The 27953-nt window shown below is 39.6% G+C and overlaps 2 protein-coding genes across 3 annotated transcripts; both read right to left on the bottom strand.

The window, feature by feature from the left end:
- Positions 1–358: 358 nt before the first annotated feature.
- On the bottom strand, positions 359–14099 carry ttc33 (tetratricopeptide repeat domain 33). Of its 2 annotated transcripts, none has more exons than XM_020081599.2 (5): positions 13788–14099; positions 13164–13409; positions 7725–7806; positions 4373–4504; positions 359–1445 (listed from the first exon to the last, which is right to left on the bottom strand). In XM_020081599.2, exons 2-5 carry the CDS (start codon positions 13406–13408, stop codon positions 1071–1073), a joined length of 834 nt encoding a protein of 277 aa, XP_019937158.2. In that variant the 5' UTR covers position 13409; positions 13788–14099; the 3' UTR covers positions 359–1070. The 2 variants fall into 2 exon arrangements, with proteins under 2 accessions (XP_019937158.2, XP_019937159.2); XM_020081600.2 differs by having other exon boundaries at positions 13164–13437; positions 13788–14098.
- A 394-nt stretch (positions 14100–14493) lies between these two features.
- prkaa1 (protein kinase, AMP-activated, alpha 1 catalytic subunit) lies at positions 14494–26267 on the bottom strand. The gene is made up of 9 exons (XM_020082451.2): positions 26053–26267; positions 23795–23936; positions 21183–21276; positions 20761–20905; positions 19807–19894; positions 19494–19718; positions 18855–19374; positions 18277–18403; positions 14494–17315 (listed from the first exon to the last, which is right to left on the bottom strand). The coding sequence occupies exons 1-9, from the start codon at positions 26147–26149 to the stop codon at positions 17032–17034; spliced, it is 1722 nt and encodes a 573-aa protein (XP_019938010.1). The 5' UTR covers positions 26150–26267; the 3' UTR covers positions 14494–17031.
- Positions 26268–27953: the final 1686 nt, after the last annotated feature.

The following is a 27953-nucleotide window of genomic DNA, read 5'->3' as shown; positions in this document are numbered from 1 at the left end:
CAAGGAATGTCACAGTGACTTTCCTCTTTACTTGAATGCTGCCGTTGTGAAACTCTTATTCACTATCTACACGGGTCTAGAGAGGATATTGGATGTACGGTCATGAAATCTTGTGCAGACACAGATCGTCATCTTTGATCCTCCGACTTTTCCTCCGGCGCCACAAAACAGTTGGCGTTTACTTGAATACCCAACCCTCACAGAGCTATGGCAGTAGACACTTGTTCTCTCACTTATTATACAGTTGTGGTTTTGTAAGGTTCAACTTCCAAAAACCAGGAGAAAAACCTCCAGAAAATATTTAAGAACAAGAATAACAATGTAGACTCAAATAAAAAACGCATGAAAATCAGCCAAATATGACACGTTTGTTATTTATTCACTCACTGACAATTCGTTGAGCATGTTCTGTATGCTCTTTTTAAGCAACCTAGCTGTTTCACAAACACTTTTCACATTTGATGCACGATTGATGCAACTTGTCTAAAAAAGGCCTTCATCTAGACATTTTCCGAGTTTTCAACAGTGAAATGAAATGGCTGCCAATTTTAGCCAAGCGTTCTTTGAAATCCTGCTTTTATTTTCTTAAAAAGCAACAGAGACATCCGATATTTTCTGCATCATAAAGTAGGATCTAAAGTTACCACAGAGAACATTAGCAGCTATTGTGCTACTTGGTAGAAACACTGTTTATTTTATAATAAATGTCGGCATTAAGACAAAACAGATGTTCAAGTTTGTGTCTCAATGCATCTTTGCAACATGTGAGTCGATGCCTGTTGTTAAATGATGGATGGATGCTAAAAATGCTAAAAATATCTTTAATCTTTGTGTGTGCATGTAAAAACCTGACATGCATATTGAACACCAACAAAATGGAAAATGTAAAACAGGGGATCACAGTTGTCAATTATTTATTGCATAACCCTTTCAACAGAATTTGTGAGTTCTCTTGTTGCCCTTTTTGTTACAGCTTCACACACCCAGAGCAGTTTAAGGAATAATCCAATTCGGGGCCAAAACTAAAATGAAAACTGAAACCAGGAGGAAGGATTCACGCTGAGATCAGATTAAAGTCCTCTTGCTTTGACAAACTGTTCATTTGATGGTGTGGCCTCGTCCTCTGATGCCCCTTCTCCAGTGAGTACGTTTTTAATATTCCCCTCAGAGTCCACCACCACCGCGGTCCTCTTCATCTCCTCATAGCGAGTCTGTCGCTCAGCAACGGCCACACAGGCGGCCAGCACCTCATCAGACTCGAAATCATAGTCCTGCTCAAGCTCGGGGGCATTGAGGATCTGATTTTTGGTCTCCTCCTCTTGCCGCATCTTCTCCTTGGTGGCTACATTTTGCTTCTGTAATCTCCATGCCCATGCCAGGTCTTCTCGCCACAAGGTGCTCTCTGACGGGCACAGGTGGATCGCAACCTGGAAAGACCTCACAGCCTGCAGGAACAGTGCCGCATCAGCAAAGGATTTAAACATGAGATGAGAGAGGTGGTGAAAAATGGGAGCACTTAATCTGTCAGTAAAGAGAAGTTTATTGTCTCCCACAAATTGAATAGTTAGAGCTCTTTCAGGCCTGTTTGTGGCTTCATCGTAATTCTCACGGATGAACCATAAGACACTGGCATTGGTGCAGCTGAAAAAGCAGGTGGCTTGTTTCATCATCGTGTCAACAAGCGAGACCATAATCTTTTTCGCGCAGTGTTGGAGGCAGATTTATCATGTCATTAAGAAGTCATCAATATTTCTGTGCTGACTTTGCACTTTGAAATCAAATTGATGATTATCTCATTGAACAGAAATAAAAATGGTTTCCAAGTATTAACGGGACCTGATATCAACCTTCCGCTGTGACGATTTTCCGTCAGTGAAAATGAAATAAATCCACCCTTACACTGTTTAATGTGAGTGGTGAGCTCATGGATCAGTTCTGACAGGTGACTGAAACAGGTCGAGCAAATTAAAAAACCGAGTAGTTTAGTTTTGTAATGTGCGGTTTGTGTAAAATGGTAATGAAGCCAATAAAGGAAACTTGGCTCCATTGTTGAGAGTGGGTTCAAATAGTATCATTTTATTTTCAGTACGTCAGAGCTAAAAGTGATTCATCATTTACTCAAAAAGAAGTGAATGGGAACCTGCTTTACTCATCGGTATCATCTAATAACTTATCCAGGTTTAATTTAATACTTTAAGGATATTGTGTCACTGGTTTTCTTGTATTTATGACACGTAGATACACATAGATGCTAAACTGATCTTTTCGATCACTCTGTGGATGGCCTGTCACTGTCATACGCTGTAGAGAACTGAACTCTTATAGGGAAGGTCACAGTCAAAAATGTATCTTGAAGAATTGGAAATGCTCGTCTAGCTGCTTTCAATTTTCGTTATGATAGAGCTCGCTCTGGTGAAAAAGGTTTCTCTGTGGTGGGAAAATTGTCCCACCACAGAGAAACCTTCAGTAGCACTGTGAAAAAGTTATTTTTGCTTCAAGTGATACCTCCAGGGCGTTTAAAGATATTTATTGGGCAGTTAGTGAAATGGAGAATGGGTGGAAGACATGCAGCGAAGGGTCGCTTGGTAACAATCCCACGACCTCCATATTATTTACTAAAACTAAATAAATGTAACTCTAAATTGGTTTAGGGTTAAGAACTACAAACCAGAAGATATATCTTTGATGAGTATATATCTTCATGATGAAAGCTCAGCTTTTCAGTTGCACTTGTCCTCAGTGACCCAATGAGCCACACCTGTTATGAAAATCCAGTCCAGTGTCAGCTCTAAAACAAAGCTTAGTGGCAAACATGTGGTTAAAATCATGGTGAGGAGGCGACTGAAGTATCAAGCATCAACAATGGCATTAACAATCTTTCTGTCTTGGCACTAAACAATGGTTTTAACCAAACCGAAACATGTTACTACACAGCAAAAATATCCTCTTCAATAAACATTTTGTTCTATTTTCAAATCTTTTTATTTTCTTTATAAATAGGAAAAGAAAATGCGTGAGCCTACTGCTTGATTGGTTTTTCGCAGCAGACCTCTCACTGACCACTTAATGAGAGACTCACATCAAAGCAACATTGCTTACAACTTAATCCCCCTTCGTCCCCACCTGCGACATAAATAAGCCGCAGTCAAGTTCAACTGAAAATGACACATGAAACATAACAAACTGTCTGTTCCCAAAACAACTCCATCAAGTTTAATCTTGAACAGACTGGAGTGTCATCAAGGGTTTATTTTGAAAGTGCGCAATTCTTCAAAGGACAAAATGCCACCGTGGGCAGATAACCAGCTTCAAGGAATGTTGTAATGTAAAGGAGGAGAAGATAGATGGGAACAGAGCTGTCATGATGCAGCAATGTTGTCAATGTCAGTTTCCAATATTGTTCTCACAGAATGAGCGGCGACAAAAACCAAATCAGAAGCTACCACTTTGTTTTCTTTGGGTATTTTCCAGTTTCTGCGAGCGAGACAGACAGGAGTGGAAATTTAAAAAGAAGAGACCATGAGGAATCACTGGAGTCACAATTGTGATTACAGGATCTACTCAAACATGTTCAAGCACACAAAACTCTAAAACTGGAATGAACAAGCCTGGCTAAAAATAGATGTGTGTTTATTACCCCCCTTCCTTCTCAATGGCTTCATTACACAAGGAGGTGTGTCTATATTTGGTTTAGTTTTAAGCTTAAGTAACTTTCAACACTTCCTATTGTTTTTGGTGCCGTAGGACAGGTCTATCGCTCCAGGACATGTAGCAGCGACACACGGTGCCATGAGATGAAAGCTTTCTTCAGTTCAGGCTTGCTCACTTGGCTCCGAATGTGCGAACAGTGGAACTGTGATCCACTGTTTCATACAATACCCTCATGTCCCGGCATGTTCTGGGGCAATTTAAGCAATCCTCCCAGCCCCAGGCACCTGGGTGTGCTTTGAAAGAGGCAGTTCATCTCACAGGTAGGGAGTTTGCAGAAAAGTAGTAAACAGACTGACATATCTTAACGGCTTCTCAAAAACAAAGACACAACTGATTTATAGACGGCTACAAAAACAGGTGTAGTTTATTGCAGAATCAAACATTCGAATTAGAACATTCCACCGAAAGACACTGATGACGGATTGTGCAAGACGCCATCAATCATTATGCAACATGACAGGGTGAATGTTGGTACAGCCTATGTGTGCCAGCTTAACTTTTGATGTGTTAGCTTAAGCAAAGCGGCGACTTTTTGTCTACAGCCTAACACCGTACTTCACCAGAGTGAAAACAACCTCAGCCGTCCGTAAAGCTGTGAATACACTGTATGATGTGAAACCGATATACCTGAGGATCGATATGTTTGGTCAGCATTACTCACCAGGTCCACTTCACCCAGGTTGAGCTGGGCACGGCCCAGGGTCTGCCAGCCCTCCCACCACAGTGGGCGGAACTTGACGGCCATCTCTGCAGCCTTCACTGCTGGGAACACTTCCTGCAGAGTGGTCAGTACCTGTGGAGACACAAACATGGATACAGACTCTATGGTGAGCTGTGGTGACATGGAGCTACGTTAACAAAACAACAATGTGATCCCCTTTGTTAAAACTGTCCTTGCAAAAATAAAGAACACAATTATTATTACATAACAACTTTTCTTCGAATGAAGGAGTAATGTTTAAACCTCTACATTACGGCTGTGTAATTACTGAATTAGTAAAAACATATTTTGATAACTGCAGGGAAAAATTGGTTTGTTACAGTTGCTCAACAGACAGTTAAGAGAGAGGAAGTAAAAACCTACAGTATCAGTCTACAACCGACCTTAGACTTCCTTTGAAAGGACTGGAGTAGAATTGCACAGTCATGATCACAAGATTACTCTGTAATTTACTTCTTCACTGATCGAGGCTCACATTTAACAGCATCACACTAAACTCATTAACCTTTTCCACCTTATTAATAATCATTTTATTCAGATGTTAAGACACAATTTGCAGCTGTAATTTTGCTTTGCTGCTCTGTAGGAAACAAGCTGTCAACAGCTGATACCACTGTGCATCACAGTCTTTGGAAAAAATATTTTAATAGACTGTTATTGTTGATTATTGGCAGCGCTGGAGTTTGTTTTATTGTCCAATACAGTGCAGAACTCTGCCTGAGGCTGCGGCTGTAATATAAGTGCCTGGAAAACTCTGTAATGCAGCCAGAAGATTATATATGTGTTAGGTTCAAGTTTTTGTAAAGGTAGTATACTTTGACAGAGCAGCTCTCTGCTGGAGTGAAAGTCTATTATATTTATAATCAGAGAAACCTGGACACTTTGGAGCAAAGAAACCAAAGAAATAAAGTGAATGTGACCAGTGCCAACCTCAATAACACTTCAACAAGAAATCAAGATTCAAAAATAACAGCACAGTCTGATAAAATTCAATTCACAGGGGTTGGCTGCACCCAAACTGGGTCTGGAATCTTGGTCAAAGCTTTGTCGTTGCCAAAATACCTTTGCATGTCCAGTAATAAGCATCTTATAAAGCAAAGGTCTCTGCCTCAACACTCCAAAGCAAAACCCCATAAGATCAAAAGATGTTGATTAGATGGAGTAGAAATCCTCCATTTTCATTTCAAAGGGAGATAACTATCAGAAAAGCCCAGGTAACCTTCAGAACTGATTTAATCTCCTGACTTTATGACTAAATCTGCAACATTTTAATGACCAACAGAATCCCTTCACACGCTCAGCGAGAGCTCCTTCATGTTGAAATCCCTCACACAGCCAAACGGATGTGGGGACAGTTTCACAAATGGGGCCAATTTCCTCCAGAGCTCACTCCAGTCTGCTGTGATGGACAGACGGACAGACAGACAAAAGCTGATTGACTTAAAACGGAGGGAAAGTGATGAGGGGGAAGTGAATGGCCAGAGTCAGCATAACCACCCTCGTCATCTGGGCAAGTGATGGGAACATCATGAGGTCAGGCCTATTTTCAGCCTAATGATTGAGACTAACATCAAGACTGTTAATGGACACTAATAGCTTAGATGTGTTGTAGTCACAGCTGAAACTTAATAAAAACAGATGTCTGTGCGTATGTCATATTTCAACTCAGTCATGGCATGGAGCTAAAAAAATAAATAACTTTTGTGGTGGTGTTCTCCAGGCCTGGTCTTCTAATGATTTCCTTCTCAAATATCCTATGACGGATACTATTGCATTAGGCATACAATACTCATCATGTGATGTGAATGTTGAAGGCTATAAGCAGCTATTTTATTGTGTTAGTTGTAGTAAACGGATAATGAAATAATGGAGTGAGCTCTGTTCTTCTCAATAACTCCAGTGGCTTCTCTACACTTCCCACATATAAAAGGGGATATTTTCTCAAACACGTCTACTGCATGTTAGAGGACAAGAAGAAGCGGCAACCGAGGAACAAAGAGACAAACAGAATCCCCACGACACAAAAGGTATCAACTCACAGTGAAAGAAACAAGAGAAAATAAAAATTAAATTAAGCTAATTCTCTCAAACAAAAAATCTGTTGGAAACATCCTGCAGACGTTCACCATGCTGATACCACTTATCTGACTTAAAAGCATACCAACATGAAAGAGGGACTATATATATATGGCCGTGATGTCTGATAAATAATCACATACACACAGTAGACATATATACACAGAGCTGCTGGCTATGATATTCTTGGTATATCCTGAACACCCCCCCATTCAGATATATGGTATTTCTCTGGCCAGATGTAAAGCAACTTCCTCGAACTCTGGAGGCAGCTGTTGGACTGCATCAGGTTTTAGACACACTTGCACTGTACCAAAAAACAGTGTTATATCAGCCATGAGGTCATGCTCCATTTTAACCACATTACCCAAAGACTGACAGCTTAAAGTATAGGTTTACATTTTTTTCAGGTTTATTTGAACCCTTTGGAGTCTGAGGATATTATACTTACAGTGACATAACTATTTATCTAAAGCTGAAAGGATTTGTTGCTCTTGAACTATTTTTATCATCGATTCGTTAATAATAATAATAATAAAAACAAATATCTGAAGATATATACTTGTCAAAACAGACATTTTGAGACTTTGAGACACATATATTACTGTGAAATGAATTTTAGGGTGTTTTGGGGTTTATATTGAGTAAAACATTTTTTTTAAGAAAGAAAGAAAGAAGAACAGGTGAAAGTGCTTATCAAAAAAAGTGCTATCAAACAGTTTCTCATTCATATATATACCATAAACATATGCCATTAAAACAGACAAACAAAACTGACCTACCACCAAAGGAAGGGTTGGTAATTTGTTTAACAGATGATTTGTTTTACTGTACTTGTCGAAATAATATTACAGTTGTCAGAAAAGAAATAAAAAGAAAATAAAGCAGATGGCCCTCACAGGAGTAATAAAGTAATAAACACAACACCAATGTCTGGTGAACCTCTCTGTCAGTAAACGACCTGCATGCACCCTTCAGCTGAAGCAGACGATAGCCAGAAGTTAGCGAGCGAGACGCCGAGAAGTTTGCTTCTAACAGCTGTCAGGTTGTGCACTTTCATATGTTTTAAGTGCGTAGGTGTGACGAGAGGACTTATGGGAGGGTGTGGGAGCTTTTCAAGAATTACCAACCCTAGCTTTAAACAACAAGAATAGTAGATATGATATAAATGGTATGAAAGCCTGAGTAAACAATAAAATATAGCTTTATATTATACCTGAGACTTCATCTCATACAGTAGTGAGTTGTCCGGGGTTAGCTGAATTGCCTCATCCCACTTCTTAATGGCTTCCCAGTGCCTGAAGAAAAAAAACACAGGGTTAAAAAAACCACACAATTCAAATCCGCCTCAGAAAACTGATGGAAAGATTAAACAAAAAGAAACCATAATCTGGCTGCTCCAGATACACACGCTGGGAAGAAGAGGAAATGTAATACACTTCTAAAAAGCTAGACATATGAATTATATTTAGTAGATAATTGTTTGTTGGTTACAGTTTAAGTTACCCGGAGCAATCAACACCTGACACAGAGAAGCAGGGCATCCACTTATATTGTCTCCACCCTGAGATTTGATGTAACCCTACATGGCCCCACATGTTTGTTCAGTTTATAACATGAAGATGTTTTCCATGTTTATTTTGTTGTTGCTTATTAAAGAGCCATCACTCGTATGACTGGAAAGCCGTCCTGATGATGTTTTTCCATTCTTGCATACAACTTCTCCAAAGCAGAGGCTACTAGACTTTTATGTAACATATCTGAGTCATGTTTCTTTATTCTTATTATTCTTATTATATTTAGTCGGACAGTCTCACTGTGATTGAAATCTATTTTTCTGACCTGGTAATGCAAACCAATCACAACAACACAATCAACAAAACAAAGATAGAACAAAAGCACAATGCAAGGAACTAAGAAAAAAGGAATTAAGAAAAATAGTTAGTTTGAGGACATTTTACAGTTCATTCCTTTAAGATGGTGCATCGTATCCAAAACCATTTCTGCCAAAGTGTGTGCGCACAGGGGTCTCTGAGGTAAAGTAGTTGCTGGATCACATTCTGTTGATATTAGATTTAACTTTGAGAAAAGATGTGAGGTAGTTTGGAACCTTCAAGAGTTGTTTTATAAATGAGTTACTTAGGATGGCAATTTCTTCTTGACTGAAGGCAGGTGTGACACAGAGTACAGTGATGATTACGATATCTGTCACGTATAGTGCAGCGTTTAACTGCTGGGGTACCGATTGGGCAGCATGGCAAGAGAGAATATCTCCATCTCCAAGGACAGAAGAACTGAATTCGAACAGTTTTACATCGGAAGAAGTAAAACATTTTAATTTTGAAATGAATTGTTGTATATGAATTTGTATGACTCACTGTGGGAGTCATTTTAATTTTTTTATGGCAGCTGGATTGAAGAGTGAAACCACTGATCGGTAGCTTTATCTATACAAGTGCTCAATCGTTAACAATAGTACAATTCTAAATTAGTTGTAGTGAGGTAAAGGTCCACATGACAGATTCATCAAAGCTTTTTTGTTTAGTTTTCATGCATAAATCATATTAATGCAACTTGGTGTCACGCAATTTGTTTCTCTTTTTGCCCCCCCATGCAATGGCTCTATGCCTTCCAGTTTAAGAACCACTGATCTAGACCAACAGAATGTGGTTTGTGGAGTATTATTATTTCACTTCATGTTTACATCACTATTCACATGCTATTCCTGCACTATGCTTTGCTTCTTATTTTGACTAGAATAAAGATTTCTACTCTACTTCTCTTAAAGTTATTGAGTTGCACATGTTCTCAACACTTCCCTGTCCACCTGAGTGACAGATTGGCAGCACAGGCCACTGCAGGTTAAATAAACACACGCAGGTACACAGAGGTTAACGTCATCAATCTGTCGTGTCTTAAAGTGTCACTGCAGCCTCACTCCAAGCAGACGTCACAACCAAATGTCTGCTAATCTCTGCACTGATTTGTTTACCTGGTTTTAATGTTCTTTAGGTTTTTTAGGAGTTCTCCCCCCGTTTAACTCCCAACCGCCCCTCCCTCTCAAGTCAATATTGACTCAAGAACCACTAGGCCCTCATCAAGACAAAGATTTAGAAAAGATTATGAGGTGAAATCCTTGGTCTGAAACTATGTCTGTCATGTCTACATCTTTTATAGCCTGATGGAGGAGGAGCTACTTAAAAATTCGAAAGTTATTAAAACCAGACAGTGAGAACAGAGATTAGTTATAAAATTCAGATGATAGATGAAAAGCACTCGGATCAAGTGTAACAATCAGAGAGTGGGGAAATGGAACTCTGGTGAGGAAATCTTAAGAGCAGATGAAGTAAATGACACTGCCAAATAAAGTGAGGAAATTAGGCAATAAGAAATTCACCACATGAAATCCTGGAAGAAAAAAATGGCTTCACTACTGTTGAAGCAACCCTGTACATAAGTCGATAGCCAGGACAGAGACTGGGACTGAGACAAATCAAGGATGTTTAAAAAAAATACCATTCAAGATATTTGCAAGATGTAAGCATGCACTCATGCTGAGTTTGAAAACAGAGTAAAGAAAAATGAACTAACTGGGATATCTGAGGGACGTTTCTGTGCTGAAAAAAAAGTAGAATTGGGACATTATGACCACATCACACAGTGCTGTCCAAAAGAAGGAAACATGCCCAACACATGGTTTTGTAACCATGTGTAACAACATTAAACCAATAAAGCGAAAAGCTAATCTAAACCACAAATCTTAAAATGCTGAGCATTTGAAATGCACTATTAATGCCAGATTTCCTCTTGCAAGCTTCATTTTAGTCTAAAAAAATGACTCAGCATGGCAGCTGGAAGCCGGACAAATCAGTAAAATATGTGCAGTATTTGGATGATGTGACTTGTTGCTTCACAAAACCTCCCACACCTCCCAAAACTAGCGATTCAAGATACAAGGTGGGGGACAACTATACAAGTGCATGAACTTTTTTTGACCTCTATTTTAAAATAGGATGATGATGATTACGAAACAATTAACGTGTTTTTCTGACTTTTATTTAAAAGCGTTCCTGCTGATGTCTGAGTGAATGTGAGAACTGTCAGTCATCTTTTGTGCTTCCTACAGACGCCTGTTAAACCTTGCCAAAGTCTTTGTGTGGCTTTACTGCAAATGTTTTTAAGGCTAAAGACTCTTTCAGCTTTCAACTCTCATTTCAAAAGAAGGGAAAAAGTAAATACGCTAACCATAACCAAGTGAATATGGAGCCCATATTTAATAGTGCATTTCGTGTTTTGTTTCCCTTACACAGACAGACAATGGATACGTCTGATTTTCATTTCTTTACAGTTGATGAATGAAAGTGACAGTGATGGGGCCGTCTGTCATCCTTAGATTCTAGGACTGGCTGCAATTAAGTACACACACAGACACACATATATATATATATATATATATATATATATATATATATATATATATATATATATATATTCAGTTATGTCTGAGAAAGACTCATACAGGCCGATATTATTGGCTAACTGATAAATCCTTTGGGCTGTAAAAGTAACGCTATACATTTACACAGCCACATCCTGTTAAACATTGTCCACCATTGGTTAAACATTATTTAATGTGGGAGTAAAGGAAACGGTACCTGGCTATAATTTGTGGCACTGATTAATTCACATAAAACAACACTGGCTGACTTTCAAAATGCATAGAGTCACATCTGCACACTTTGTGACTCAGGCGAACACCTAGTTTACAAACAGGTTCCACATGAGCTCTTCAGTTGCATCAGAAACATTTAACGGTGATAATGACACAATGACATCAGAGGTCAATGCTGTTAAAGGAGAAAAACACCCTCCTGGCTGACATCCCCTGCCAGACACCATCTCAACCCTCTGCACAGCCATTATGGAGCAGCAAGACATCATTTCCCCCAGCAAGATCCACTTTCTCCTCACAAACACAATTACAGGCAGTAACTGAGGCCAATGGCATTACATCTTCTGGACTAAGGGGTTTACACAAAGTGATTGTTGTTTGGCTAAAAAGGTCAATTTTCATGGAGGAAATATCAGGTAACATACTCCCCTGACAGATGTCTATTCGGTTTTCTAACAATGGTGCCTATTACAAAATACAAACGTCAAGCATGCCAGATGTGTTTTAATTCAAAAGCAGAACAATATCAGATAAAATCAAAGTATTGGTGACCATTAACCAGGATAACATAGACTCTCCTTGAGTTTACTTCAAGTACTAGAATAGACTGTAGGAGTAATGTAAGGCTCACTACAATTGAAATATTTCCTTTCAAAAACTTTCTGTTTGAAAAGCTTTTATTAAATTGCTCCATGTGTTGTTAATGTAATGGTAAATACAGATTGACAAGCCTGAAGAGAAGCTTCTCCCATGACCAAAGTATAAAATGTGTTTTTTTGTTTTTTATTAACTGATCTCATCCTGAGAAGGATAAAAGCTTTTGGCTTTTGAAATGGAAATCTATACAAGGCCATATGATTACAGACTTTCAGAGAAATTAAATCAACTAGAGAGAAATGGAAGGAAAACCTCAAGGTTGGATGGCGCTAAGTTGACTGTGTAGTTGAAATATAGGATTTCTTTTCCTGAGCATGTCAGAAGTCATCTATTAGTTGTGTTAGACATACATGTGCGCTCTTGTACAATGGCGCCCTCCTCTGGAGAACTTCTAACAGCACTTCTCCTAATTGGCACAGTTGAGCTCACTGTGACTTGTATTTAGATAAATACATATTTGGACAGGTATGTCAGATCCTGACCTTGCTACCCCATCCAGCAACGCACCAGATAATAAACCCCTCAGAATCACACTTTAACAACATTAACACATTAAATTACACTTTGAAGTTTTCTAATAATTGAGAATGAATCAAAAGAAGTTCTGTTTCTTGTCATTACTGACACAATAATTATTTACTGTTTATATCTGCAAGCAATGGAACAAAAAAGCTACACAACCTGTAAGTGATGATTTTATTACACTGTATATATTTCTTTTTAAAGCTGCCATCGGCATGATGTGCACAGATTATTGATTGACACTTCTGGTTATTCCTGAAGGAATTTTTTCATTTGTTGATGTTCTATAAGGCCCTTGCTTTGAATGTGCACTTGTTTGAGTGTGTGTACTTGGGGGTGTTATTATGTCAATTTCAACTTTATTTATATAGCACAACTTGGTGGAGCAGAGTGCTTTACAAAGTAAACGGTATAATAAGAAAAGAGAAATACGCAATATATCATGATAGTAATGATTGTAAAATAAAATCTGTTGGTATAATAACATTGTTAACTCGGAAAGAAGGACAAAGAGAAGAGATGTGCAAGAGAGGGGGTAGATCTAAAATGGAGGGGTAAACTGTTCCACAGGTTCTGGGGCGGCTACCGCAAAGGCTCGATCACCTCTGGTTTAGGTTTTAGGTAAATCCAAGAGCAGCTGAGCTCAGCTCTCAACCTGGAGTGTGAACATGAAGAAGTTAAGCTCGGTAAGGCGGTGCCAGTCCATTAAGAGATGTGTACAAAATGTGAAGCACTTTGTCTTACATTGTGTTTGTATGAGAAAAGTGTGTCTGGTGGATTGACTGATTCATCACCATCCCTCACCTGCCCTCTTCAGCCAGCACTGCTCCCTCATCCTTCAGCCTCGTGCTCTTCGCAGCACAGTCCTCCAGCAGGATCTCCCGCCGTCGTTTGATGGCTTGAAGCCAGTCCACCTCCTCCTCCTCCTCCTCTTCATCATCGTGACCTGGTCCATCGTTCTCAGCCTTCTCCGCCTCGGCCACAAACTGTTGCACCACAGCCTTTGACACCTTCTCGCCGACTTTCCTCTTCCAGCCAAATGAAGCCATCCTGTGGGGACGAGTGTTGGGGTCACATGCTGTCAAAAACAACACGTAGTGAAGAGTGTCTCGGTGATGCACTTTGGTTTTCACACGGAAAACAAGCTAAGTGTTAGCTTCGTCTTCAGCAGATATTCACGTTACCAGTAGACTGGACGGTAAAGTTTTAACTGTTAAATATCTTGTTGACATATTGATAATTATCTCACAACTACAACTCTAATACAATTAGTAAACAGAAACAAACTCAGGCACATCAATACTAGCTAGCTAGCAGAACACCCACAGACAATCACTATCTCTTCGCACACAAATATGTTCTAACTTAATTGTGACATTACAGTTTTACATATTCTTATTAAAGGACAGCAGGGGACGGTATACTCACAGTTTCCTGCAGCTGAACAAGCTAAAACCGGCTAACAGAAGCTAATCAGCCATATTTGTTGACCCTTCAAGCTGCGTTCAGGACAAACGCTTAAATAGTAATTTTGAGCAACCAAGTCGGGGAAACATTTAAGCCCTAATGACAAGTTGTATCAGTAAAGGTGATAAGAGCTCGAATCGTTTCAACAAGCTGTGTCTCGTTTCACATAAACTAAACCGACACTGTTTGTTTGTAGCTTGTATTTCATTTAGTGGGCAATCCCGAATCGGAGGAGCGTGTGGCTTTTATTTGTGCCAACAGGACGTGAATGCAACATAACCCGGAAACTGTGGCGATGTTTACACGATCTCTTAAAGGAATACGACCCCTTTTAAAGTGCAGAGTTTACTTCAATCACCTAAATATCTAAATACTATTTCTTTTTCTTTTCATGGAGATCCATCCATCCTTCCATACCATTAATATCATTTTACACACACATACACCAGCATCGCCCCACCATGATCTAATTAACTAAAAAACAAAGAGGTCTTGATATTTCTAACCCCTTCACAGCTCAGTTTGACATTCCTGGACAGGGAAAAGTAGCAAGAGTAATGAGTAATATTCTTTAGTTTTGTTCCTAAAGCAACAGTAATGTTAAATTTGTAAATTGTGAGGGTTTACTCGCAAAGGACTGGAGACATACAGAGAAGCTTTGGCAGAATTGTGTGCAATTTAGCAGTTTATTAGGCAGTTGTGTATACAAATGATTTCAACACTGTCCATTCAGATTTACACTGGTCTAGTAGGGTCCCTTTACACACCAAACAAAAATAGAACAATTTTTCTTTGAAGCAGTTTGAACACTCAGAGTTCACCTGTTAACAGTCAACTAGGAAACTACTCTGTAAGCTGTCAAAAAGGTCACTGTTTCACACATTCATCTTTTCCACAAAACCCATCATGTCAGCCATGACCGAGGTCTGTAATCAGAACTTGCAACTGCCCTTCCAAACTAAAACGGTTTAGTTTTTCAAGATCTTCCCGAGACCATAGTGTGCGCTTCTTTCCCCCAAACCCTGTAATTCATACACTCTGGTTGAAAAGTGAGAAATTAAGATCAAATATCAACTAAATATTTAAGTCCAAACCAATCTTGTAGAACAGCAAAGAGACAAGATGATCATATTTATAGTCACTCTTTTTTGTTGTAATATATCTTTGAAATGTAAAGTTGTTCAGGCAAAGAAGATATTTTGGATTTTTAAAGCTGTGGAGAGTGAACCATTGGAAACTTAAGAGACTTCAGCAACTGTTCTTGATAAAAATAAAACATGTTTTTTTTACGTATCTGATATTAAAATGAGATTATACTAAGATCAGAAACAAGGTTTATAATTTATGAATAAAAAAGATGAAATAAGTTTGTTTTGTTTTCATTAGTTGGAAATAGTTACTCTACAGCATTTTAGCAAAAAAAACTTAATTTCAAGTTTTGCAGTCAAGATTTTTTCCTTGACAACACTTAATATGTGTATTTCTAATTAATAGTAAATTAACACTGTCAATATAAATTGTGAGCTTCAGTATTAGAGGGGCCAATAATTCTGATCAGCATTGAATTTCTAACTTTTACTGACATAAAAACAGATGAACAGTACTGATAATGATAAGGCAGCCAAACAACAGACAGCACTTCAAACTTTAGGACTTTGGACAGGAAATGGAGGGAGACACTTCATTATTTTCAAAAGACTTTGAGATTGTAAACATAAGGTTCTGTCTGATATTTCGTTTAGAACTAAGAAGAAACTATATCGGCCACACATTTAGGATCTCAATAATTGTGTGATGTTTTTTCATTTGCCATAAATTTAACAAACCTGGCAGGACTTAATAATTACAAGCTCACAAGTCTGTTTAAGGTTTAGAAATATGTAAACCTTTTTTACCCCAAAGTCCACCTTCAAGCGAATAATCAAAATCAAAAACATATTAAAAAAAGACAATATTTAGAATGTATTCTCCTGCCAATAGACACTTTCCATGCATCGTATGTAATTGCTGCTACTCATTCTCAAATTGAGCCTCAGGGCCTCTACACTTGTGATGGATTGGCATTTACGAATTGACTGTAGGCAAAAGGCATTTCACTCAGTAATCATTCTGAAATCCTAATAATTAATAAAAAATAATTAAAGAAAAATACAGCAAAATAAACTTGTTATTGAAATATGTGATGCTGAAAGTGATTTTTCTAGATTTTGACTGTCATGGCAAAATATCTCTTATATGGTAAAAGCAGGCTATATTTATCTGGAACAACAATCAAGTATCAGAATAATTGTGATTGAAGGAAACCAAACTGTGATATTGATTTGAAAAACAAGACGGTAAAAAAAGAAAATATATACCATCCAGCAATAGATCTTAATGCAACAAAAGAACGAAAAAATCTATTTCCGACAGAACCAACACTCTGTCCACTTAATGCACTGATAAATATATTCACCTCTTTATATATAAAAATGTTGGGGACAGACAATTTTCAAAAAAATTTTACAACAAGGACAACACCATGAAGATTTAGTTTTTGACAAGTCAGATTCACAAAAAGAAGAAAACCAAACATAAATCTGATGACGCATTCTTTTATCCCTGACAAGAGACAGAAATACAGGGGTCATTGCACTTCTTGTAGTCCAATGAACGACGGGCATGGTGACCCCAATTATAGCCAGTGCAGCACCCCGATACATCTGCACCACTTCTCTGATCCCTACTGAACAACAAGAGCAGTGGGAAAGAAAAGGAACTTGTGCAAAAGTGCTTCCTGCGTCCTACACACGTGTCTGCCACCCCACTACTCCAACCCTCAACTTGTGGCTTTCTTCTCTGCAGGCAAAATCTTGGTCTTGTCCTCTGCACTGGAATGCTCACTGGCTACAGTACAGAAAATTCAGTGTAATCACTTACGCATTTATGTGTAGGTGGGACGTGGACTTTTGCTTTTAAACTGATCCGGAAACTGTTGCTCTGTCTTAGCTATTACGTAGCTCGTCATTCATCTTTTTCCAATAACCCCTTACATCCCCTGTCAGCTCAGTATACATCCCTTCAGCGTAGGGAACACCAACCTGCATCAGTGCCATGGAACAATCACTTCATCCTCAGCAGGGATGAATTGAGCCATGAATCGGTTGCATGCTTATTGCTATAAAGACACTCAGAGAGGATAAAAGGCTAGCGATTGTTTTGCAAGTTATCGTGCAAGTAGTTTAATAAGATTCGCGCACATTTCAAAGAACTCGATGGTGTGGCTCCCTGGTCGAGGGACAGGTGCGCTGTCCCCGCCTCCCGTTGAGTCAATGGATGAGGTTAACGACGACGCTAAGGAGCCCTCTGCCGCCTTGGTAGGGTGCACAATGCTAGATGCAGGTGGAGTGTCAGCCCCGTCTACATCGTTCTTTATAGTGGTGCGGTAGTTGCCCACTGACCCAGAGCGGAGAGGGGTAGCAGTTCCAGATTTTATCTCCAACATCTCATCTGAATGACAAAAGACACAAAATGTCTTCAGAATAATTTACACAGCAGTTTATGACAAAGAAACGTGAATGTTATTTCATTCCAGATCAATGGTGACAGCCCAAATTTAGAACAGCTCTGGTTCAGGGAGTATTTTCTCAATTGGCATTTCAGAAAATCCATATAATCCAGCTATGAAATGAATTGTGACCATGAAACATTTGATTCAGAGTCAAAAATATTGGAAAACAAAGGTACAAGACTGTGCACTCAATAAGTCTAAATAGATGGTTACAATAATACGGCTGATATTTAAAATCTCTATTCAGAAAATGAATGGGGTTTTTATTTTAGGAACCACATCTGGTAACAATGCTTGATATTAATTTTGAGAAATTCATGTGTTTTAAATAACTTTACGCCTAAACTGTTTTTTTTATTTGACTCAAATAAAAAATGTATTTGGAAGTCATTCATGTGGTAATAAGTTTTGAATTTAATTTTGTTAGTTGATAGAAATAGGTCACAACAATCAGATTTAGATTTCCTCTACTTCTGGTGACTTTGCTTTTACAGCCTGGACACAAATTTTGTTTCGCAACCTTTATGTAGCATTCCTTTGCTACGTTAAAAGGCTCATAACAATACTCTTATCTCAGACTTTCTTTTGAGCTGCCGCTCAGTACCCACACAGCCTGTGCAAAAAGCCATAAGTCAATCATTTATGAAGTCTGCACTGACATTGAACTTCCTGTTCAACAGTACAGAATGCAGGAAACCACAACCTAGATACAAATCAACTTCGGGTCTCACTAGAATGTCTTGCCAATTTTAACAGGTGTATGTGGTATGAGACTAGTTTAGATGATAGACCTGTTTCTTTTCAATTTCAAGTTAATCATAAAAGTGATACCATCCACCTTTCTGTGTTTTTCACACACATTTAAGTCAGTTAAATCAACACAGTGCTTGTAAAACTTACCGTCTATGCTACGAAAGTCAAGGAGGTAGGTTCTACTGTCCACCTGGTAGAGTTGAAGGCTCATCTTGGTTTGCATCCCAGTGATCGGGTTCTTCCGTCTCACACGTAAATAATATGGATTCACTACCTGAAAACAACGAGTAACATATTTATTCTGATGTCACAAATCACCTTTACAGATTATCTGTGTCAAATCATGACACTTTTGTGCTGCAATGTCACGGATCTTAAATAAATTTGGCATGTTGGTCATGTAAGAGAACCATGGAACTGAAATGTCATGGATCTGGAATGCTAATAAAGTAAGATTAACATTTAGCTTAAAATCATGACTCCACAAATGTTGTATTTCTTTGAACACAATATTTAGAGGCCTGAGACCCCTTAAAAAAGACTGGTCATTAAGTGCTGATGACTCTAAAGCCAGAGATCATGAAGGTCTTACTGACATTATAAACTAACTTTGGTGAAAATCTGACCAATTTTGAATAAAAATTTGTAGTTACAGTCACTCAAAAAGCAGTTGTTTTTTATATTGAGCATAGCATACTGCTGGATAAGTTTAGCTTGTTACTTACCTTCCACTCGTAATCCAGCTGTTTCATGGCACGACACACTTCTGACATGATATCATTTGGTCTGCTCTGACTGCGGATTCCCAGGTGCCACTTGGCCCTCCTGACACCCTGGTGCTTGGACTTCTGGGGGTTCAGTTCGTCCAGCGTGTGCCGAGGCCTGGGAGGAGTCTCCGCCAAGAGGAATGGTACGCGCTCTGGGTGGGGCTTGATAATGCCGGCCACAGCTGCACCAGAAGAAGTCAGGTGCTGGTCGTCTAGAAAAGAGTCGGGTGGGCTGGATGCCAGGTAGAAGTCCTTGGCTTCATTCATGATGCGACGATTGTCAATGATGAGGTGATAGGCGACGGCCAGCGGGTCCTGATGGTTGCGACTGTATATGCAGGTCAGGACTTCCTCCTCTGTGCACTCAAACTTCTCACACACCTCCTTCAGGGCCTCATCGTCAATCATGTTGTTGCTGTAGGAGGGGTCCTCGGGGAACAAGTACTTGGGAAGGTCCTGTTTGAACCACTCGTCCTCTCTGTAGGAGAAGGGGACATTATAATGTGATGCACTTGATTAACATCTTCACTCTTGTCTTCAAAAAGACAGGATGGTTAAAACAGTAATATGACTTTTATACTATCTACGCCAGTTCACCTGATTTCTTTGATGGTGGCTCTTTTCATGGGGTCCACCTGCAGCATGTGTTTAAGGAGGCTTATTACGGAGGCGTTCAGATACGTTGGTGTGAAAAAGATCCCGTCACAGATCTTCTTAAAGAGTGTTGGCACGTGGTCGTCATCAAAAGGAAGAGTCCCACACAACAAGGCATAGAGAATGACCCCACTGCTCCAGATATCTACCTCCGGACCAGCATATAACCTGAGGACAAAAGCGGAGAAAAAGTTCTGTAGTCATGAAAGAAACGTTTTACTAATTCAGTCACAAGCGAGGAAAAGAAAATCCTTACCTTCCTGAGATGACCTCAGGAGCAGCATAATTTGGAGAACCACAGCTTGTTCGCAGGAACTCTCCATCTGACATCATGTTTGATAAACCTGGACAGCATTTTACAGTTATAGCAAACATTTCAAAGTATTGCAAGAACTTGGTAGGAATAATGAGAATTTTATCATTATCTTGATGACATAGCTCAAGTTGAGGTTTTAGAGGCTGTCCCCCAAAGATTTATCTGTCACTAAGCATTTCTCGGTAAAAACAATTCCTGTCATGCTTGTGCAGCTGGAATTCAGTTTTGAGTCATTGCAACATGCAGATAAAGAAGCAATTTAATCTTTTTGATTTGTTAAATTATTTATAATTATCACCAATATCATTCCCACTATTTCAGCCTCTATGATCCAGTCACTGCATCTCAGAAAGGAGCAGATATTTTTTCTTCTCAATTCAAATGGGTCAAAGAGAAATCACACTGCTCTGAAAAAATCTAAATGAATGGATCCTATTAAATGTGGAAAATGTACACTGAAATGGATTGACTCAATGTAAGACAACAAAATTAACTTTGCATAAGTAAATTTGAGATTCAGAGTTTGAAAAGAAATTCTTCATATATGCTTGAGGGGATTTAATCTGAAAGGTAATCTGCTTGGTTTTCTTGTTGATAAACATAGTTGTGTTCAAATTGAATGTTTTGTAAAGCTTAACAAACATGACTAGTGTAGTTTCGTCTGCATAAAACATTAAAAGAGATGATTTCACCTACTATATTTAATTTCAAGAAAAAAGCCCATCTTTTAGGTATACAGCTAAACCCTTGACGGCTGCAGGAGGGCTTATGTCCATCCCAGGTGACGTTGAGTGAGAGGCAGGGTAAACAATGAACCGGTCACCGGCATACAGCCATTCACATTCACCCTTAACCTGCTGAGGCCCCCTCAGGTAAGGACAGAGGCACACTCACCAAAATCGGCGATCTTGGCATTCATGTGTGCGTCGAGTAGCACGTTTTCAGGCTTGAGGTCTCGGTGCACCACCATGTGTCTGTGGCAGTAGTCTACTGCTGAAATAATCTGCTGGAACAGCCGACGACTCTCCTTTTCATCCAACTGTCGAGGCAGAAATGATCTGTTAGGTGTGATCTCAGTTAGCACCTCACAGCTGACTAAGCGGCACTTCCTAAGTTTTCATTTCTGTCCCAATCTCTGTTGGTTTTTGGTTCAAAGAGTCTGCACAAAAGGCTGACAATGACACAGAGAGCATATTACACTTCTGTCTTCTGGTGCTCCCACTGATAATAAAATATACATTTGCTCCATATAATACGGAAAGACAGGAAGATGAAACGAGGGACATTATTAAACCTGACAAGACATTTTGTATTACCTTTCCATTTTTGCAGATGTAGTCGAACAGCTCTCCTCCTGAGACATATTCCATTACCATGAAGATGTCTGTAGGGGTGCTAATAACCTGATACCTGTGAGCACAAAGTTCAAATTATGATAATAATGTAGCTAATATAACACAATATAAACATAGAAAAGTATCTGACATTTTATCAAAGAAAATAAGAAAGCAAATCAGATAAAGAAAGAAAAATAGGAATGTCAGCTTCTTCATTTCCTGGATTTATTGTGGAAACCTAAAAATCTGGAAAGCGGACAAATATTTGTGTCCTCCATGTCTCACAAACATAAAACACATCTCGGCCAAAGACATGAGCGTGGCCTCGCTTCTAGTAAAATATCAGAGAATAACAATATATCAAAAACAAAACATCTTTTTATTTTCAGCCTTGATAATAAAAACAATACTCCTTTAAGAAAAGCAATGTATGTTCTTTTACAAAAATGTCCTTTTTTTCATTGTTCTCATGCATACCCACCTCTCCCTTGGCCTCAGTTGTTCAATACTGCACAAATGTAATTTTAAAAAATCCAATCGAAAAATATGTACTAATAAAAAAAGCAGGATAGTGTCCAAATAACTCAACTTTAGCCAAAAGGAGCTTCCTTGCTTATTATTATTATTATTATTAGTAGTAGTAGTAGTAGTAGTGAGGGAAAACTTTGTTTTAGGTCTCGTACAGACCAACTGAGTGTGAACTAACCTTTACTTAAGTGGATCAGACTAAGTGAAACAACAACATTGTGGTTTCTGTCTGTTTTCTATCCAAGGCTTAGTGACAAATTCTTGCATTTGAAGCCGAGTTCACAACACATGACTTTCAGCCTGATTTGCCAGTCGCAGATGAGTTTTGCAAAGCCCCCAATTGGCAGTCGCCCAATGCAATGTGTAAACTCACAGAGATGTGACTATAGAAGCTTGCCTAAGAGTCACTGACGCACCAATGACTGCGATCGCATTTCCAACCTGCTGGAACTTCAGCCAATTAGAGCGCAAGACCGGTAATGGTGTGTATCATGATATGGCTCCCTCTGATTTTTCCACAACACATGACTGTAATTTGGGAAATCAAGCAATAACAATAACAATATCAGGTACAGGCCAACACAAACTTATTGCAGCTTATATAACACAGCTAATTCAAAGAGAAAAATGTGGCCCGAGTGGCTCTCTATTCTTTACGACTGATCCACTGAACCATTTCACCTCTTCCCCAGCCTGATGTGTCATTCTGTGAGCAGCACCCCACACAGCAAGTGTTGTCCTTGCTGCAAGACTCCCAATCACAAGACAGCACATCGTCTAGCGTTAGCTGCAAAGTGATCTGTTGACTCAGCTTTAGTATCCACACTGGCACCTATCACACCTACATCTATTTACACTACAGTGACTTGCACAGAAGTCACTTTTATCCCCAAGCTCCAAGAACTGACCTCCCTGTCAGCTGAACAGAAACCACACTGCAAGTAAACTCTGCAGCTCACAATCCATGTTTTAAAACAGTGAAATGACAATGGGACACTGTGGACATGTTTTATCCACTAGCATCAGTCCATTAATCACAAAACAAAACCACGTTTGCCTGAAATCAAAAGCAACAGTGGTTCTGGTGCAGTTTGTGTGTTGTCTGGAACAAAATGCATCTCCAAGTCTAAATTACCCAACTTTTATCAGATGTGACAGATGTTGACTAACTGCTCATCTCTTGTGTCACAGTTGACACAATCCTGTGAACCAGAGTGAGCAGTGTTGTGTTACATTGCTACATCTGTCTTCACTCGACTCAGATGAGACAGACTGGGCTGTTTTCTCTGCGCACACACACGGGTTTACATTTTTGTGTATGCATAACGTGGTGTTGGTATTTCAGGCAATTAGCCACACCTGCTAGTCAGTTTAGTGAGTCCTCAACTGTGGCCTTGCCTCCCGCAGACACACACCAGACAGGAAGTGCCTCTGGAATTTTCAAACCATATTTTTAGACTGGTGACAGTTAACCACTGCGACAATTTGATGTTATCAGACGGAGTGTTTATTTCAGGCCAGTGGGTGTTAACTATCTCTGTTAAAAGTACCTGTTTATTAAAGCAAGCACAGCGTACTGAGCTGGCCTCTGATCATTATTGACACAATCAGATCATACATGTGAAGTTACACAATGACTCATTCTGAATTTTACACCTATAATCTCAACGTGTGCAGATGATATCGGTTCTGTTTTGAATAACTTGAAACGAGACAGATAATGTGTCTGCTTTGACGGAACTCAATTTGAACGATTACTTCCTGCTGAAATGCAATTGTGCTTTTCAAACTAAAATTTGGTAGTTACTAAAATGTAATTGCTGAACTGAAAAGGAAGAGGTTGTATAGCAAGACAATGATGAAGCACTTTTGAACACAGAAAGGTCAAAAGAAGGGGATAAACAGAGGGCTGATGGGAGCAGAGACTGGCTCAGGCAGATATCGTCCTAGATGGATACTGTCAAAAACACACCATTAAAGGCCTGGAAATAGAGTGGTGGGTGGTATTAATGTGGTGGCAGGGGGATTACAGAGCAGCAAGCAGGGTGTAATCTAGGACTTACAGTTTAATTATGTGAGGATGCCTGAAAAGCTTGAGGTTCTGGATCTCCCGGCGAATCTTTCCCACCACATCCAAACTGCGGATCTTCTGTCTGTTCAGGATCTTGACTGCCACTTGGTGTTTAGTCAGCTCGTGTTGGCCCACTGTGGGATAAAAAAGGATGAGAGCACATGAGTGATAATAGTTACAACCCAGACCACAGCAAAGATGAAAGATACCACAGCCAAAGCAGAAATATCACACAATAATGCAAAACTACTGTCACAATGAAGCGGGAAAACCTTGTTTTCTTTTCCAGGAACTTAAGAGAACAATTTTTAAACATGGAGTAACTGATTTCTTTGGCCACTTGGAGGCAGAATGAAAAAGTTAGACATGTAACAATGACTTGACATCATCACCTTATAGAAGACACTAAAATGCTCTGTTGACATGACTGGATCTGTTACGTTGCATGGTGATTATTACCTCTGTCAAGGTGGTTATGTTTTCTGTTTGTTTTTCTATTAGTTTGCAGGATGACGCAAAAACTACTGGACTCATTACCATGAAACTTGGTGGAAGGTGCAGTATGAGTCAGGGAAGAGATCAACACGTTTTGATGTGAATGCAGATATGGATCAGGGTTGGATCCAGGAATGTTTCTCAAATTCTTAAACATTGTGAGATCGGGCCTTTTCCAACTTTCTCATAGATTTCTCAGAGAATGTCTGACATGTTTCCGGAATGATATGTATTTGTCTGTGCAATTTGACTTCAATCCAAATAAAATCCAGATCTAGTAATTAAAATGTTGTTCCATATGGGGACTGTTGGTCCTTGACAGAGGTATGTACTCCCTGAACACCATTCTAGTTAGTGAGTAAAGTTGATATGGTTGTTGGCAAATATTCAACGTGACAGTAAAAATACTCTATAGAGTATCCTTTCCAATTACAAGAATTCATTTGACCTGCTGTTGATATAAATAGATCGACCATAGCAGATTTAAGTGTAAGATGCTGTCTGTAATCCATGGAGTGGTGAAAAAGCTACAAGTGTCTCTGCAAAACACTGAAATATATGCAACTGTAACCTAATGCAAAACACCAGTTCAATCTGAACTTTGTTTATCTTTTGGACACAGTTTGGCCAAGGGCTCATGAAGTTTGTTTTTAATCTGAAACCAGAAATGTTATCTTCCAGCTCAGGAATGAATAACCATATCTGTTTTTGCAGCACAGTCAGGAGAAAGGTATGCAAACATAACCCAAACAAATCAGGAAATACATAGAGAGGAATACCAATAACATCTGGGTGGATTGTGGGAAGACAGAGCTGTCGCACAACATGGGAGTTAATACCGGGCTGCTGCAGATCTAATTTAACTACCAGTTGTGGGAGTAGTTGCACTATTTACCAAGTCTCCTGTAATCAAGAGCATAATGATACAGCAAAAACTCCAGAACTGTGTGGTCCTTTTCAGCAACATCAAAAAAAACCTGCAGGGAGGTGACTCACAGGGAATAACTGAGTGTAAACAAACCCACTGGATGTTCCTAACTTTTAGTAAAAGGTCTGATTTGTTACTTTGGGGCTTGGTCGTACATTGGCATGAGACAGGATGTACTCCGGCGTCCGAGAAAAACAGCCTGCAGTCAAGGTGAGACAAGTTCAGAGAGAACATGAGCACGTTTTCTATAATCGGGTATTTCATCCCTGTGGTGATGAGGATTCAGATTAACTAGGATATATTGACATTAACTAAAGAATCCCTGTGATCTAACAACGCAGGGCGGCTGGGTTTGTCTGGCTCCCTCGCTCCTCAGCTAAAGGAACACTGCCCCCTCTCATGGATGGTGAATACAACTCATACGGAAGAGGAGTTAAGTCCAAATATGACTCCAAGGTGGAGGACATCCATTGACTGTGTTTGAATGTGTGAGTAAGAGAGGAGAGGCTGCAAGCGCCAGAACCAGTGAAGTCGGTTCACTTCCCGGTGTCAGTCTTTGACAAGCGACTTGTGGCTCTCTGGTTAGCTCCCCCGACGCTAACTGTGTTATCTGCAGCTAGTGGAGTGTCGGAGTGTCGCAGCAACACGCCATGTTGGTTAAAAAAATGGAGTTTAGACGAAGTGGCGGACCAACAAGTGTGCGCTCCCTTCCCCGGCGCTGCGACAGGTTAGCCTCGGCGGCAGGCTACGCTAGCAGCTAGGCTAGCAGCTCCCACTCAGCCACCATCTTCCTGTCGGCAGGATCCACACACGCAGGCAGACATTACCTTTAACCTTCCCGAACGTGCCCACTCCCAGCGTGTCTCCCAGGATGTAGTGTCCGATCTTCACTCTTCCTTCATGCTTCGTCTTCTCCGTCGCCATGTTCCCCGCGGTGGCCTTGCAGCGAGGTTAGCGGGCTGCGGGCAGAGACGGGCCGGACTCCTCTGTGCTCCGGCGGCTCGGCTCCGTGCGGCGGCGGCGGGAGGAGGAGGAGGAGGAGAAGGAGGCGCGGCTCCGGAGAGACTCGTCACAGGCGTCAGCGACGTAGTGTGATGCGTTCAAGTGCTAGCGGTAAACTCCTACATCAGACTGTGAATACCAACTTCTCCTGCGTACAACTTATTAAGGAAACTATTCGGTGTGTGATCATTTTGAAATCAACTTAAATATGTTATGTTAAGATTATTAATATAGCACATTTTATATGACAGTACATGTGAAGTGGAAATTCAAAATGATTACTATTTATTTATATTGTTCATTCATCTATATAATGGGTTATGTGCTAGGGACCTTGCTGCTGTAACTCAGGAATTTATCTATCTATCCATCTATCTATCAATCAATCAATCAATCAATCAATCTATCTATCAATCTATCTATCTATCTATCTATCTATCTATGGAACTTGATTCAGCAATAAATATAGTAAAATGGAGGCGTGCTCTAATTAAATGCTCAGAAAAAACATGTTTTGGTGTGTTTTGAAAAGAAGACAGACCTCAGATCAAGAAGTGAGACTGCTCTTGAATGACTAAAAGCACCAGGATGTAATCAGTGTGTGACTGATCGCAGACAGTAAACTGCCATTGCATTTTATTAGCGATCTACAATAAATTGTTTTGTGTCAGTCTAAATTCGTGGATGAATATTTTGCTGGGAAATAAAAGAGATCACCTCTGACATGAAAGACAGATGTGAACCGCTCACAATCCATCTCTAGCTGACGTCACAGAGGCAGAGAGTCCAAAAAGCAGCAAGAGCCTCCTCTGTGGTCTCAGTGATGATTCTTGACTCTGCACAGAGCTGCTCTTACTGTAGCACGTGAGTCCACAGACTTAAAACCCTCATAGACACCTTGGGAATAACAATGAAGTGGTCAGCATGTGAGGAGCTGCTAGGTGACAACAATGATTGACTACATTAGTGAATACACAGTAATGAGAGTAACACATAGCACCCTACATTGTCCCTTAAAGCTCAACGTCATCGACCTCATAGGATGTCAACAACTTTTTTGCTTAACCCCAAAGTATAGCTCAAAGTACAGACTGAACAAATACACGTTTCACTCAGTCAGTGAGTCATTATTAAAGAAGCAAGGCCTGGTCAACAGTTACTATGACTCCCTGTAGACATCTTGAAGGAATTAACAGTTTGTCCCATAGATCCCTGTCAGTGACACTTTTTATGTATGTGTGTGTTTCTGTTTGCTGCTCTCTGTAAACACTTTGATATTAACAGGACCACAAGAAGTTTAGAGAGGATTACTACATAAGGAGAGAGATGAGCCAAAGTCCAGTGTGTCAGAAAAAGTGCACTGGTGGCATCATTTGTGCAAATTCAGCATATTAATACATATAATCTTTTAGTCTTATCGATAGGAGCTACAGGGCTCGACAATAAAACAATATGACTAATATTCACATAATTATCAATAGCAATTTCAAAAAGGTTCATTCGACATATTGCTGATGCATCATGCACGGTGAGGAGGTACAATATATAATGCCATATTTCCATAAAGAAGAGTTTAAACCTACAGCCTTCACCCAGGAGCAAAAACAGTCTTTAAACGTGAAAGAAATGGTAATGTGACATTTAAAATAATAATAATAAATACTGACTGCTCTGAATATTTTTTTCTTGATATAATCGATCATATTGTCCAACCCTAGTAAAAACT

This window comes from Paralichthys olivaceus, chromosome 18 (genome assembly GCF_024713975.1).
Source record: "Paralichthys olivaceus isolate ysfri-2021 chromosome 18, ASM2471397v2, whole genome shotgun sequence".
Lineage (NCBI taxonomy): Eukaryota > Metazoa > Chordata > Actinopteri > Pleuronectiformes > Paralichthyidae > Paralichthys > Paralichthys olivaceus.
The sequence above is the reverse complement of the archived record's forward strand: the minus strand, read 5'-3'. Positions and strand labels throughout refer to the sequence as shown.